The 16,696-nt window shown below is 37.0% G+C and overlaps 1 protein-coding gene across 2 annotated transcripts in view; it reads right to left on the reverse strand.

Moving 5' to 3' along the window:
• The window catches only part of TMEM245 (transmembrane protein 245), an 85,467-nt gene that overhangs the window by 51,825 nt on the left and 16,946 nt on the right, over window positions 1–16,696 (reverse strand). The window contains exons 5-7 of one of the 2 annotated variants that reach the window (XM_075705588.1): window positions 12,574–12,783; window positions 7,623–7,792; window positions 2,604–2,627 (exon numbers count right to left, since the gene is read on the reverse strand). In XM_075705588.1, the coding sequence (XP_075561703.1) occupies window positions 2,604–2,627; window positions 7,623–7,792; window positions 12,574–12,783 (404 nt within the window). The remainder of the gene's footprint in view (window positions 1–2,603; window positions 2,628–7,622; window positions 7,793–12,573; window positions 12,784–16,696) is intronic. The other variant, XM_075705589.1, reaches the window with a different exon arrangement.

A 16,696-nucleotide genomic window follows, 5' to 3' on the forward strand; every position in this document is an offset into this window, starting at 1 on the left:
TGTGGTGTATTTTTAGTTTCCTGGTGGAGTATCAGAAATTTATCTTGATGTTTTCACAAGTACTTCCCTTCAAAGACAGGCAAAAAGGAGAAAGGTGCAAAGGAAGCAACCTTTTAACTGCATTCAGTGTTCTGTATTACGAACCTCCCCCTTTCTTTGCCTCTGGTAGAGTATGATGGGGTTTTTTAATGGTAATTATTAAAAAAAAGAAAAAGAAAAAAAACCAACCTAACAAAACAAACCCGCAAGAATCTGATACAGTTTGCACAGTATTTTTGTGCCTTTTTTTTTTTTCCACCTTGATTATAGTATTATTACTACTTGCTCAGGCACAGGAGTCAGCACTGTGTGTAACACTATTGGACTTTCAGGATCTCATGAAACTGTAAAGTAAAACAGTAGTTTTCAAAAATAGCTCCTAGGAACTAAAAAACCAACTCTGTTAAAAAACTATTTCCACAGGGTTTTGCCCAATAATGCAAATATCTAAACTAAAAATAAAATCCAGACATTTTAGAGTTCAAAGTAATTACAATGAAATTATTTTTGCAACCTATCAATATTAAGCGGGGGGGTGGGGTGGGGTGGGTGATGATTATCTACATACATGAATTTTCAAACAAGCAAATGACAAACTCAGATCCAGAAAAAAAAGTAGTTGAGACTAAACTTTCACCTGTGCCTCACTGAACTCAGCTCCTCACTTAAACTGTGTTAACAAACCAATACCTAATAAAAAAATTTTTATGAAGTGTTATGGTTGCACATATTTACTAATGGTAAGTCACTCACGTAACACAAATGTTTCGAAGTCAGGAAATAAAAATGTAATTTTAAAACAACCAAACTATATTGAAGGGCAAAAGAACATTCAAAATTTGCCCTCTCAGTGGACAATTGTAACTGAATCATAAAGCAAGTAACTCTACCCTCTTGCTGAAAAACACAGAAAGCCCCCCATCATACAACCCTGAGTTCACTGATTAAACACTGCCAGTCTGGACACTACATACAGCATTATTCCCCATCTGCCACCCACAGCAGACACCAGCTGTGCAGCCCCATTTCTTTATTGACAGGAACCTTTTAGAGAGTTGTGCCAGTGTTCTCACGGCCTCCACACTCTACTCTGTTCCACTCGCTTTCAACAGCATTCAGGTGTCTTTCACAACATGCAAGGCAGATCTATGGTTTCTACTGCAATAGCTACTGAATGGAAAGGATGGGTTGTTTATAAAACCACAGTAACCATTCTGACTGTCCCACTAATATTGAAGTGGTGGGGATAAAAGTTGCTGCTGGAAGCATAACCCATTTCCAGAGATGGTATTTGGGTATTAGGAAAAATTTCTTCACGGAAAGGGTAGTCAAGCATTGGAACAGGCTGCCCAGAGAGGTGGTGGAGTCACCATCCCTGGAAGTGTTCAAAAAACGGGTAGATGTGGCACTTTGGGACACGGTTTAGTCTAGTCTACCCTTGATTGGTTTAGTGTGGACTTGGTAGTGTAGGTTAATGGTTGGACTGGATGATCTTAAAGGTCTTTTCCAACCTAAACGATTCTATGATTCACTTAATTACTTGGTTTTCATATATTTTATCACATACTAGATTTTCACCTTCAAAACTCTGAGGTCCTGCAGATGTACACATGCTACAGGCATCCCTCTCCAGCTCTGTGCTTGCCTAAAGCAATGACACTGCCCAAGCCCCAGGGAGGTATCACTGCATTGAGGACTTGTCCAGATTTCAGTCACACATGAGGCCAAACATGGACTGAATAGTTTTAACTTCTCTTGGGATGACAGTTCCCCAAAGAACAATAGTTAACCCTAGTTCACTAAGATGAACCATGGGAACTGAGGAGTACATTTCTTATAAAACACATCACACACACTTTTAAAAGCCACAAGAAAGAAAAAACATTTTAGCTATACCAACTGCTTTAATTATATTTTTTAAACGTTTTTACTAGCCCTCACTTCCCTTAAGACTGTTGGTAGATTCAGCAGTTCTGAGACCATGAATATTCTCATTTCACTCCTGCTACACTGAATACCACACATACAGGCCAGTTTGACACTTCAAAAGTGAAAGATTAACAGCACTGATGGAAGCCAGTCAATGCACTATTTGCAAGCATTTACATTCATGGCTTTACAACTGTGCTTCACCCTCACCACTCCCATGTTAATTCAGTTAACTGATGCTTTCTCTGATCAGAGAATAGCTCTCCAGTCTGGGAGAGAACTGGTTGTGTTCTGCGTGCAAGTGGGGACCAGGTGGAGACCAACTGTTCTTAATATAAAGTGCCACTAAATCAAACTACTACTTGAAAAGCTAATGCAATATTCTGCTGTACAAAACATTTAACTATGTGCATTCATTTTAGTAGAAGACGAGACATCAGGTAGAATTATATGACCTTCAGTAGCTTATATCAAGAGCTGGAAAAGAGACACTTGGGAGAGAAAACTAAGCAAGGCATGTTAAGGAGTGTTCATGCTGGGGGGAAAAAAAAAAAAAAACAAACCAACCAACCAACCCAAACTCCCCAAAAACACAGAATCCATTAGTTGGAATCACAATTTTTCTGTTTATTTACCTTCTTATTAAGCCAGTGCCACAGCTTGTCAGTGGCAGGGGGAGATGGAAGAAAAGGGAAAAAAAGACAAGAACACAGTGGAAATTTATTGAAAAATGCAGTAATAGAGAGGGGGAAAAAAAGCAATGAGGCAGGCAAAGTCATCCACAGAATGAAAATGAAATTGTTCCAGACACAAAGGTAAACTGCAATAGGAAGAAAAGATCATAACTTCTAATGCAATAATCTAGATTTTACTATTAACATGCACTTTTTGAAACGAAGAGGGACATAACAAATAAAAACAACTTTAATGATATTAACAGAGCTAACAGTATAATCTGGGCAATTCCAGTGTAATTATACTGAGAGCTAAACATTTCAGATTTCAGAGCAGGACTTGTAAAAGTACTCTGAGGAGGACACTTTACTGAAACACCAGAACTTAACATGAGATACTTGTTTATTGCATTAATACTTCCATTCAAGCAGTTTTCTATGTATTTCAGAACACTCCTGTTATGTTAACTACCGTTAAACAAATTTTCTATTTTTTTTTTTAAGTACCACAATCATATTACAACATTCACATTCAATGGCACAACATCAAATACGTAATTAAATCTGATATACACACAACAGCAAATTATAGATCAAATAAATGTATGGATTTCATAGAGTTTTATTGGCTGTGCAAAAGGCTCTTTGCACTTCTCAACAGTCAATTTCTCCTTTTGTACCACAGTTATTTTTCCTTACTAATTCTCACCCATACTGCTCAAGTACACCCATTTTAGGACCTAGTTTATGTAAGACTATACTCTTAATTCCAGCCATTAGTAATAAGTTAGTAGCATAATCACAACAGTGAAAAGCTTTAATGTTGTTATTGATCTGTGTTAGAGGTTAAGATCAAGTAAGTGACGTTTGTTTCTCCCTGAAAACAAGATCATTGCATGCTCAATAAATCTAGTGTTTTCACCAGTTGCCAGAAATTATATTAGCTCCCAGTGAAAACAAAATGTAAGAACATTTCAAATTAAAAAAAAAATCTCAGAATATTAAGTTATATTGGAAGCAAGAAGCAGATTTACAAAGAAATATGAACGTCAGGGAACATGAAAATAAAATACGTCACAAATCACCCACTTTTACTAGCTTTTACTACTCATGGAAAGAATCACAGTAATGGAAAGCAATGACAAAGCTTCAAAAGCCTCAAATTGACACTGCAGAATTTGTTTTTATTTTACCTCTTCACCTACGGAATAATTTATCAGTGAAAAAAGGTGAAGTTGTTCACTGATTCAGCAACATACTTTTGCCTTTAACTTTACTTCTGCATATTAAAACCCACTATACATTAGGTTCAGTTTAGAAAAAACGCAGATCTCATGGCTGTATCTCTCCACTTTGCAACTCCAATACAAAAAAAATCCAACAAAAGCTAGAGCTCTATTGTTAGCCTGAGACTTTAGCAGAACATGAAAGGAAGTCTTTGGTATTTTTCTATAATCTCAGCCTCCTGGAATTTGATGATAAATACAATAACTAGGAAATAACATTATATGTCAAAGACAACAATCATTTTTTTATTGATGTTTAGCATTTGGGAGGCTCTACCTGCCTACTATGTTACCAATACTGATGCTTAAGTAGTTCTACAAATGTAATCAATCTGCATTTAAAAATAGGCTACAGCTTAATTCTAATCTTCAAGTCATCCAAAATTAATAAGGCTACAGCCACTTTTCCAGTATTTTATTGGAAAACTATAAGATCTTACAAGTCTATGGAAGTATTTCCTAGAATAATATATGCACTGGCAGAGATTCTGCCCGTTTTCTGTGCTTGTTTTAACTATGTGCTAAAGTTGGTACCAGAAGGACCAAACCTTGACTTTACCCAAAGTCCAAACAATCTAGTACAGTCCACCATATATAACATTCTAGTACGCTATACCTAGAAAAAGCATATAACAACTACATGATTCACCGAAGTCTACCAGAAAGCATGCATGTAAAATACTAGCATGTTCTAATTAATAGAAGTCTAGTACATGCAGTTGAGCAACTGCCTATGCTGCTGAACTCCCTCACAAACTCTAATCAAAATAGAACCACAGTCGCCACGTTAAAAGACAAGTTGTCTTTTTAAAAAAAAAATAAATAAATTATCAGCGAAGCAAATTATTAGTTCTTGACTGTTGATAAGAACATGCATGATACCATATCTATTAAGTTTTAAGATTACTTGATGATTAACAACAGAAACCTCCCTACCCTTTCCTCCAGGAAGTCTCTCATACCTGAACTGCTGCGTCTGTTGGCTCCATGGGGCAAATGCACAACCAGGGACTAAAGAATACAGTAAGGACACCCTATTTCCATAGCTCATATTTAAAGCAGGCCTGCACATACAGGCACAGGTTGACCTACTGTTTATAAAGAAAATGAAAAGCAATGCCCTACTTTCTTTCCCCTTGATCAGAACTTCTCTTCAGTTCAAATTTGTCTGCATTTCCAAGATAACCAGAGGTTGATGAGCAGCGGGGAAGAAGAGGAGCAGTTCTTTTCTTACTGCTTTCATTTAAGAAACTGACATAATCAGTAAAGCTCAAAGATTTGCATACATGAGCAGTACTCTCCCATAATTTCTCACAATGGGTTATTTTCCGGACCATCTACACTAGCCTCCTAAACTTCATTTGGGAGAAAAAGACATGCCACTCTAAGATGTCTTCCCCGTCCTCACTACCTTTCACTCAAAACTGTAAATATTTCCTAATCGGACATAGACATACCACTTTAGAAAGATCAAGTAGTACCACTAGATATTTGTGTGAAACAGACCTTGTCAACGGCTTGTTGTACTTAGCTAAGAGCCCCAATACATCCTGATGCTGAGATTCGGCCTCCAATTAACTCAGTATACAAAAAACTAAACCAAACCAAACCAAACCAAACAAAAAAAATCACTAAGAAGCTTCAGCTCCCAGGAAAACAAAGTACAAATAAAATTATTACAAAATTAAACGTCTAATTACAAAGGAAGTGATCCTTCAATCTTGGTTTCTCACACACACACAAATAAAAGGTAAGCTGTAACAATCTACTCCATGAATTTCTATACTGTGTTTGAATATTTCTACTTACTCTTCAACAGTGCCTACTAAACCCAAAATGTTTGGTAATCGAACTTAAATACAGGTCATCCATCCTTTCTAAAAAACCTTGCAAGGATGTAATTTTCATTCCTCTCCTCTCCCTGTCCCCACAAAAATCACAAGTGTCAATATCCTATGGCATTGCTTCCCAAATTCTCAGAGATGAGATGCATCCATGACCCTACAACGCAACAGAATAAGCATATCCACTAGAATTTAAAAGATATGAAAGCATTTGTGTGATAAGCATTGGAAGACTGCATGTAATTCCAGCCACCCATGACAAAGCCGGATTAACTATAATTAGAATAGGCACAAACGAGGACAACAGAATCATGCAGAGTATCAGGTGTCCTTCTTATAATGGCTAGAAGAGCTTGAATTGCTTTAATACACACAGCATAGACTCAGAAGGAATATGACTATCATCTAAAAAATGGGGGGGAGAGGAGAGATGGAGAAATGAGTTGTGCCAACGCTTATTTTGCTTAGACAAGAACAACATGAATATAAACTGACCTTAAATACATTTAAGCTGAAGAGTGGGAAGCTCTGCTGCACAGTACGACAAAAGCCCTACCTTGTTTAAGGAGAAAAGACTTAGTGGAATTAGGAAGGATACTATATCATATAGCTATGCACTACAAGGATACTAAACTTGACAACTCATGAAATACAATACATACGATATTGTCTCTATAGAGTCTTCTTACTTACAAAACAAAAGCTTTTAATGAAAAGCTTTGTATAATGTAAGCTTTTTTCCTAACATATTAATACTTCCCACTGCCTTTGAAAACCCCCTTTGCCTTGTTCATAACTGTATTCTGAAAGGCTTTTCCTTTTCCAAATTCTTCCTCAATGAACTCTGAAATTGTTACTTATTTCCTACAGCCATTTTAGTGCTTTTGGTGACCTTTTGACATCCATTTACCCATTAGATCCGGGCTTAAGCTCACCCTTTCCCTGTAGGGATTCAGAGCCATAACCTGCAGACAGATCTGCTGAGGTACAGATGCTCTGACAAATGTACTTACAGGGTTCAGCTCTTCAGTTATAGAAACTCTGAGGTAACGTCTTTTTCTAAAGCAGAGAATACTTAGTAACACAGTTACAGAAAGCACATTCTTACACACTGCCACAGCTATTATAACCAAAATAATCTATTTGATTAAGTCAAAACTTACAATTCTGAACTGAGGAGCCTTCATAAGGCTCCTTTATGGAACTTTCCAACTCTGCAATTTGCAACGCAAATGTGGGTACATTTTGAGTGGGGGAGAAGGGAGGGGAGCACAGAAGCCTTATTCTATGGCACTGCCCAAATACCTTACCCCACATATTTCCTCCCTTACAGAGGGAAGCCTCCCTTCTGTACCACCATGCCACTGTGTTCAACAACTATACTTACACACAGTATAAACAAATGTGTTTGAACTAGCTCAGGCCCTACTTACAGAATAAAACGGGTTGCTTTTTAAATTAAGTTTTCACAACAGAAGTAGGAACATCTCATGCTTCACATTAATGCTCATTAAGTATAACTTCAAAATCTTTGTAATCAGGTAAGGTGACTGAACCATGAGAAGTTTGCCTTACTCAGATAAGGAATCTTCTAAAGCTAACTTGACATTTAAAAAGTGACTTCTGTCAAGCTTTGCATGTAATCATTTAACGAAGTTTAAATGCATACTTAAGTGTGAATAGTGACAGAAGAGACATGGTTTAAAATACACCATAAAACAGATACAGTTTTACATGAGAGACATGTCCATTAGTGACAGACATTTATTTTAGAATTAAAGCGTCTCAGCATACAGTGAACAAAGAATAAAACAAACTTTCAGGTTGCTTAAGGAAATAAGTAGAAATACCTTACTGTCAAGCTTTAGCATGACTCTTCCGAGCCCCCTAATGGGTCGTGGAGCAAGAGCTTCCTGACGTTCCTTCACAAAATTTTCAACAAGTTGCCACCAACTTTTGCAATGGTTTGCCATGAAGTTCAAAACTCCAAAATGAACCACAAGTTTTTTAAGTGCCCAAACTGTAACCACAAGAAGGAAATTAAGCATTAGAGATTTCAGAGGAGCACCACAAGACTACGCATCTATTCCATTCTGAAAGACCTATGAAAAAGAAGGAAAGATTCTTGGGTTTTATTTCCCATTAGAAACCTCTTTCAGAATTTTCAAGCTGTATCTTTCCTTTAAGAACTGACGCAAAACATGCGTAATTTCACAGTAAAGAAGTGTTCATTTAAACCTTCAACTGAAATAGAATTACTGATTAATTTTGCTTTTAAACATCAAAAACATTATTCTGGAGATCCGCTTTTTATCTTGGTTTGAAGACGATCACACAAAGCTTCAGAAAAATCCATACTGCTCCTCAAAACCAGACAACAGAAGAAATATTTACAACATTTTTTCCCCAAAAAAAGCAGCATTTTGCTACCACAAACAGCTTTTCTCCAACACTCCTAACATATATCCACTGTAAAATAAAGAGCTTCTCAACAACACTAGAAATGTCTAGCATTACGGTTACAGAAATAAAAGCTCATGTTTACTCGCCATGAAATAAAGCCCAGAGACTTTTGCACAAGGCTTATGGTTCCAATTCTGTGATGGCACGCACTTACTCTATGTGCAAAACTTGTGAATCATCACAATCAGGAATATAAAAGCAAAAAAGCATGACACATATGAAACTTTCCTTGGAAGCTAACAGACTTTTAAGAGTCATGAAATATTTGCCATATTCTTTTTTTAATTCAAAAAAATGTGACACCACTCAAATTATTATCTATCTTCTCATCACTGAAAAGAAGAAAAACGAATAATCTTCCAAAGCCACTAGCAAATTAAGCATCAGAACAGAGGAGTTAATTAATTCACATTATAAACAAAGATTTGTATTACCACTGATTTTACTAGTGTATTGATGCAAACACACTAGTCACAAAAACATCATTACAAGATACATCAACTTAAAGGATCATAATTATTACACACTGCAGTAACAGACCAGGAGGTCTCACAACCCAGTCCTGCCATGAACTACTGATACACAAACCTCTAAAAAAAACCATGCTGCATCCCCAAATACTGAAAATTATGGTTCTAAAGGAAAACAAAGTGAAACTATTAGCAACAGAATCACATCGTTCTCCTAATTTCCTAATTTCTATTTTTTATTAAACCAGAAGTTTGTAACAGTGAATGTCACATGTAGATCAAAAATTAGTCAATGTTAAAAATTCTACTTACACTAAAATAACTGTCTGTGAAAATGGCAGCAGTACTCCTCCAATTATATCGTATTTATAGAAACATTTCCTACTGAACTCCCCATCATTACATTCAAGTGTGCTTTTAATAAAGCTTTTTTTTAATATGAAAGACTATTCTCCAAACTAGATTCGTTACTTACTGCCATACGTCAACACCACAGCAATTCCCTCATCCTCAAAAAGTCACATCATGCTTCTACTTGGAGATGTGTAAAATGACATACATAGCCCAGAAGGTTAACTTTTAATATCCACAGAGCATTTATCGAAGTTCCACAAGAGCCTATTACCTGTAAGCCACTTGTGTAATAATTTACATTCTTGTTCATGGAAAGCACATACAACAATTTGCTGACATTTGGTTTACTTACCCTCTGGCACCACCATGTGGCAAATACGGGATTTACTCTCTTGAAGAAATAGAATAATCTAATAATCTTTCAACTAAAGTTCATGTGGCAAACATACAAAAAAGGAGAAAATACAGTGCGAGTGCCAGCACCTAACTTACAGGCTGACGTTCTGTATGATGAAATGCAGCTCACGGTAAATACACAAACTGCTGCCCAGCAAAATGGGGCAAGCTTGCATTTGGCAAGGTGAACAACACACCTGCAATGGTATTCTATCCTTCTGCTATTATTTTTAAATAAGTGTTTAAATAATATCTTCTGAAATAACTGAGTGTACACTCATTGCAAAGGTGATGTCAGGAGGTGCTACAGTCAATCACACAACTGTAACTATATTAGGTTCAAAAGAGGCAGGAGAGAAAAAGCTAAAGGAGAACTGTTACTCGGAAGTTGTAAGCAAAAGAAAAAGGCTGCATAATAAGAAATTCCAAACATCCCCAGGAAGCAGAAAATGACTTGAAGACAAAAACAGAATTAAAAAAAGGATCCAACAGAACAGGCAAGAAGTAAATGAAAGATCTTAAAAAGAGACAATACCAGGATTCCCAGGCTTACATCAGATTGCTTAGCTTTTGAGTTCAAAAGTCATTTTTTCACCTTTTCATTTTATGCTATAATTTTAACACCCTCTACATTAAGCAATTTTAAAAGAGCATCTCTCATTCTACCAAAGTACAAATGCATTCAAGGAAAAATATTAATGGTACCAAGGTATTTCTAATAACCTAAATGCTACTTCATGGAAGTCCTGTCTACTAATATAATGAACTCTGGTAAAATTAACACCTTTCTATTTAAGGTTTTGGGGGACTATTTTATTTTTTTACATGCTAGAAGCATTCTCCTTAAGTTATCAGAAATGCTTAAAGTTATTAGTCTCCTTAAACTTGAACAGTTCCAAGGAAACTTGCTTTATAACCCTTCCTATTTTCCACTACTAAATATTTTTAATACCACCTCTCTTTTAACAATCCAGTTATCATCATTCACCTTCTGACACTTAATGTGATCCACTGTTCTAAATTTGGCTCTGTTCATCATTATATTGCCTTTTCATAATATTTTTGCGGTTATTGAGTTATATTCAGTTATATGCCAAGAAAAAGCACTTAATGGCCCAGTGCCACTGCTAAGGCAACAAGTCACAAATATTCTCAAAATTAATTTCTATGTTGGCATGAATTTACTGTTCAGGTAGCTATTTTAGACCTAATGACTGGCAGCAGCCGTATTCATACATTTCAGTTATAGATGTGCACTTTAATCTAGATTTGTCTGGCTCAAGCTTAAAACCATTCATTGCTGTCTGCCTAACTGCAAAACTACTGCATCCATTTTTCCTCCCACCCAAGTAGGAGGTACTTCTAAATAGTGGTTAAGTCACTCCTTGACTTTTCTCTTCAATAAATTAAGCCACATAAGCTCTGCTTCTATTAAGTCTAAAATATATTGCCTAATCCCTTTAACATTTTTATGAATTATTTATGAGCTACATCCAACCTGCCATCACCATCATACCCAGGCACCAAAACTGGGCAGTTTCTTCTGTAGCAGCTACACTGGAATGAAACAAAGATCAAACCCCTCTCTCCTCTTACCCTGTATTCAGCTATTTATACGCCTAACCATCACATTACCCTTTAGCTGCTGCTACAGTGCCACAGCCAAACGTGCAGCTGTTCCTTTCACCATGCCTCTCAGAGTTCACAGCACCTTGAACCTGGAAGCGTGGCCCCACAGTCATGATTTCCAGACCCACAACTAGAATGTTTATAATGGCTTTGTGTATTGGGTGTAAATTGTAAGGTTTTGGCAGCAGGGTGGCCACTGGGGTAGCCTCCATGGGAGAGAGCAGGGGCTGCCTTGTGCCAGACACAGTTGGTTCCAGGAAGGTCCACAATGGACGCACCAGAGGCCACAGGTGAGCCCAGCAGGCGTGGGTGTGGTGCCTCTGTGAAAGTATTTTTAAGAAAGGGCAGAAAACACTAGAGAGGGAGAAGAGGAGGGAACACAGAGAGAACAAGGGAAGAGAGGGGAAGAAGGAACAGAGGGAATAAGAAGGCCAGGGGAGCAGAAGTGCTCCATGGTGGAGCAGGCACACCAGTCGGAGGGACCGTGGCCTATGGAGGACCCATGCTGGAGCAGGTACACCTCCTGAAGGGATCGTGGCCTAAGGATGAGGAGGCGCCTGAGCTGGTCCCTCCCCAAAGGAACTGCAGCTCACGGATGAGCCCACACTGGAAGGCAGGAAAAGAGTGATTGGCTCTGTGGGTACTTGGCCACTAGCTGGGGCCAACCCACCACACTTGGTAAAAGGGCAAATAGCTACATTTAAGTGTTAAATACATTTAAAAATGCCGAAAATTAGCATTTTAACTGAAGTTTAGAGAAAATCCAAGTGCATTAGGAAACTCACTTTGTTTACAGTGAGTTTGGGAGGAATGCCTTCAGATGCATAGTAGCTCATGCGTATTTCCAGAGTTCCCATCTTCCCTCTTCACACCCCAAAAGGGTATTGGAGAAAGTGGCATTCAGTTTTAAAATAACCTCTTTGGATAGCTATCATAACTACTCCATTCCTGCTTGATATGTAGGAGAACAGATGCATGTAGATGTGAAGCAACAAAGCTAATTAACCTCAGAGCTAGAATTAGAATCAAATTTATCTTGTGACTTGTCCACAGAGCCTAGCAACCCATTTTTAGTAGAAATTAAAAGTTAGTACGAGCTGTACTTCACTACTGAATAACAGCCAAAATATTCTTCATCTATAGGTGCAAAGCCATGAAAGACATGACATCAAGAGGAATAAAAACAAAGTACTCTAAACCAGAAGTATTCTTACAATATAAGGTATGGCACTAAATTATTCCAGGTAACTACAATAGTCAACAGACAAAGCAATTTTACAGAGTTGTCCACTACATGGTAACAGTCAGTGCAGACAGTGCACATCGATCTTCCTATTTGAAGCTACAATTCATCTTGTTTTAACAAAAAGTCTTGAAAAAATTTTAATTTAAAACTCATACAAGCCTTTCCTTCTATTTTATTTAACACAAAGCCTAAGGCTGTCCAAAGTCATCATTTAATATACATTTTTAGCAATTGAATTATTACCTGCAAAAGGCACCGGCAACAGCTGCACAATCCAGAAATTTAGCCAGATCTGGACAATGACAATGGCCCACACAAGCGTAACAAAGTAAATATCACTAGTTTTCTTTTTTCTAAGAAAAGATCCAATCTCAGGTCTTTGTCTGCTCCCAGAAGAGGATGAAGAGGAGAAAGATGATGAAGCTTGTGGAGGCTGATCACCTTCTGTTGCTCCTAAAATAAACAAATGCAAAGAAAGAAGTAGAAATTATCACATTAATGTTCACCACAGAACAGAATACATTCCGTAGTCCCAAATTAACCTTTTTTTTTGGTTGGTGGTTTTTTTTGTTGTTGTGGGGTTTTTTTTTGTTGTTGTAATTTCTCTAAAAGACAGAGACAGCCTTGGCACTGATCTGAATTTTGAAAAGCTAGAACAGGGCTGCATAAGCTCTCCCACATCATGCAACACCATGCCAAGCAGTGCTGGGAGGAGGACAGAAGAAGAGATGCTACAGCCTCTAACTGTAGGGTAAATTGTAAAGGTACCTCGCTGCAGGTAAATTACAAGCCAAATATACTTTATCAAAGAGCCATAAAACCCTGAAAAACAGAAAGTGCGATTCACTTCTTAATGAAACCTGAAGTCTCAAAAAAAAATCTTTGATTTGTCTTTGCTTCAAGTACTCAAAAAGAAATCTTAGATTTGCTCAAAGCTCATTTAAACAGAACAAAAAAAAAATTACAGCATACACTGAAGAGAAAGTTCATATCTTACAAATTTCTTACTACACTTTTTCTTTTCCTGAACGCTCACATTACAAACATAGCACTCACACTGTGACCCTGAATTACTTGCTTGTGTAACATATTTTAGTAACAACAGCAAGCATAAGTTAGTGGGTAACAAATGTTGTCATTCTCTCATTCGTAAGTTATTAAACATGAAATTCAATTAAAAAATGTGAACTGATGGGTTAAAGGCACTGACAAATAAACAGTAAACAGTCATTTCAGGCAAAAATACTGTGTCCAAACTAAAGTTCCTGTATAGAAAACATATTTATTTATTTATTTAACTTTTTAGTTGGTAAGTCTGCCTAGTATGGGTGACACCAAATCCATCTTCAGGTGCTGTATGTAGAATCTCTCCCTAAGAACACCAGTATTAACTTCTACTGAGGTCTCATGCTGGTGGCAAAACGCACACACTTTCCACACACCATTACTGGTGAAAAATTTGCAGCCACGGTGGAAGAATGCACACACAAGAAAAGCTGAAAAGTTACTCTGTGCTGAAGAAGTAAAGGCAATTTGTTATGTTGGTACATACTGCAGCAGGTAAGTAATGAACACAATTATTTCCCTGGACTTGTGTCACGTCAACACCAACAACTTTCCTCTCACAAAGAAAAAACTGCTGTAAAAACTGTATTACAGTATACTACATGCGTATCAGTCAAACAACTCATGTTCCACACAGGCGGTTTTAGCTGCAACATGTCACTAAAGCCACTCCTAGCCTAAAGCATGACAGCCAGAATGTACAAAAAAATCAAGACAGATGTCTCATACACATACAGTAGTGGTAAGTGACACATTCTGCAGCCTCACACACTGGATGAACACTCTTCTTTTATTGTACAAATCTGCACTGGTGTTCTACAAGTAAGGGGAACTATTTTTAGAGCTTATAAACACTTCCCCACCACATTAATACAATAAGGTAGATCTGTTGACTCTCCCAATTGATAAGACACTTGTGACAACGACAAAAACATCAATTGGCTGCTGGTAACATATTTGGTGGAACTTCAGAATATTCCCAAAGGAATTACAGCATGCAACCTGAAAGAAGGAACTCTGCAAGCAGCTAAACACAGCAGAAGCTTCAGGTGGAGTGCTTCTTGGCAAATCAGTTCATGTCTCAAAGGGATGAAGGCCAGCCCTGTCATATACAAACTACACTTTGGAGAAGAAGACAAGAGTTATTTTTTCATAAGGGCAGAGACAGTTACCTGTAAACAGAAACTTTCCTAAAAAGACAGACAAAGCGGTTTTGTCATAAGAAAGAGAGGATCTGTCATTCTCCTGTACTTCTCAGTGTATTTTTAAGGAAGCAGAAGAGTACTAATAGAAACAAATGGATCCAGCTTACGATGTGCTAAAGGAACACAGATTTGAAAGCAGTATATCCATAACAGAATTCTCCCTTATCAACTCAACTTACTCACCACTTTTCTTTTTACTTTTTTGCTCCAAAATTAATATAATATACATAAGAAGTAACATGACAACAAGCAGAAACTCAAATATTTATCAAATAGAAGGAAGTGCTAAAAGCCAAAATAGAAAAAACAAAGGAACTTAATATGCTGAAGTCTATGCCTCAAGATTAAAGTTATATGGCACTTTTTGCCCCAAAAGCCCTTAGTAGAGTTACTTTTATGAAAGAAAAAAGAATATTCCTTCTTTTGGTAATAAAAAGTTTGATCCAACGTATTTTTGCAATGAAGAAAACCTTAATTAAATAACAGCAACAATAATGTTAAGAGTAGTAACAATTAAACTGCCTCATTCTCTTACAGTTTCCCTATTAACTTGAGCAGACTGTACACAGAATGCAAAACACAGATGGGAAAGAGCTGATGGGGGAAAACAAAAAAAGAATTAAAAAAAAAAAAAAACCAAGGACTAAAAACTCCTAGGGGATCCCGAGACAAGAAAGCTTTTTCAGAATGCAGTTCCGCAACACTTTAAGCCAAACTAAATTGGCACTGCCAATGACCCAGTATTCTCCCCATGACAAACACACAGACTCTCCACAGCATCAGAACTGCCATTCAGATGACTGTATTGTAAGTCAGTTCACAAATCTGACCCACCCAAAAAAACCACCAAACTTTGCAAATGAAAAAAAGTCACATTTTGTTGGCAAGATATGCTCTGCAAACCAAGGCATGAGTGCCTTTTCAACACAAATAGGAAAAAAAAGGACTATCAGAATACTGATTTAGAGTAACTTCAGGTTCTGTTAAAAAAAAAAAAAAATTAGCATGTTTCATGATATTTTGAGAGATGAAACTTGAAAAACAACTTTCTGTCTTCCAACTAATGAAAGTGTGACAGTCTTTCCCAAATGACAAACATAATATGCAGTAAAGAATTCTAGCAAAATCAGAAAGTATGGTACTTATTTGAATATAATAAAAACAACAAAAAAGTCAATTTTCCAGGCTGTCTTAAGACATGCTCTTTCCTTTACACAGTATGTTCACTGTCAAGTCAACTTCTTGCTGGTATAGCGTTTTGAATTATTCTCCTCCCCTTCCTTAAATAAAAGGAAAAGAAACAGCAGCATGAACAGGAAGGCAAGTGTCTGTATCTCTATGGAGCAGGGTATCAGAATAAAATCTTCAGGTAGCTAAAACAGTGATTTTATTATTATTAATGAAAAATTCTTTCAGAACACCAGGATGAAAGTACCGCTTCATGAATAACCACATCTTTCTGTAATTTCAAGAGAAAAAGTTTTTTTGTTTTAAACAACAACAAAGTGGAGGTGGAAGGAAGGGTAAGAGGCATGACTACATTTAAGGATTTCAGTATCTATCATATTCAAAACCAACAAGACAAAAGAATCTTGCCTACAAGGCAGCTAACACAATACTGCAGTAGTATCTGATTCTTAAGTTGCAGACTTCTCATTTGCTGTATACTCTGGAAATTCTTGGGACACCAGGAAGGACAAGTTAGACCACCTTCACCGGTATCATTAAATTCCTCACCCCCAACACTAAATACCAATATTCACTAAATACCAATATTCAACAGCAAAATAAGGAAAAACATGAGTGTTCAAACAAAAACTGTAAAATCAATACAGCTTATTTCCCCTCCTGTTTTTTTCATGAACAAATTGAAGTGCAAGGAGAACAGTAAAAACATGAAGTATTGATTGTTCTATAATTGCTTTAATACAGTAATAAGCATTGTTATTGCTACTGACAATTAACCAACCCTGACAATCACTGACATATTTAGAGTAGCTATAAGGAAGATCTCCTGAAGTGTGCTATTGACCTGGCTGAAGATGTGAAAACTTTCAAAATCTTAAACTTCTCATAAAATAGATGTGTGTTGCATT

The sequence above is a fragment of the Pelecanus crispus genome, chromosome 2 (assembly GCF_030463565.1).
Source record: "Pelecanus crispus isolate bPelCri1 chromosome 2, bPelCri1.pri, whole genome shotgun sequence".
NCBI classification, from domain to species: Eukaryota; Metazoa; Chordata; class Aves; order Pelecaniformes; family Pelecanidae; genus Pelecanus; species Pelecanus crispus.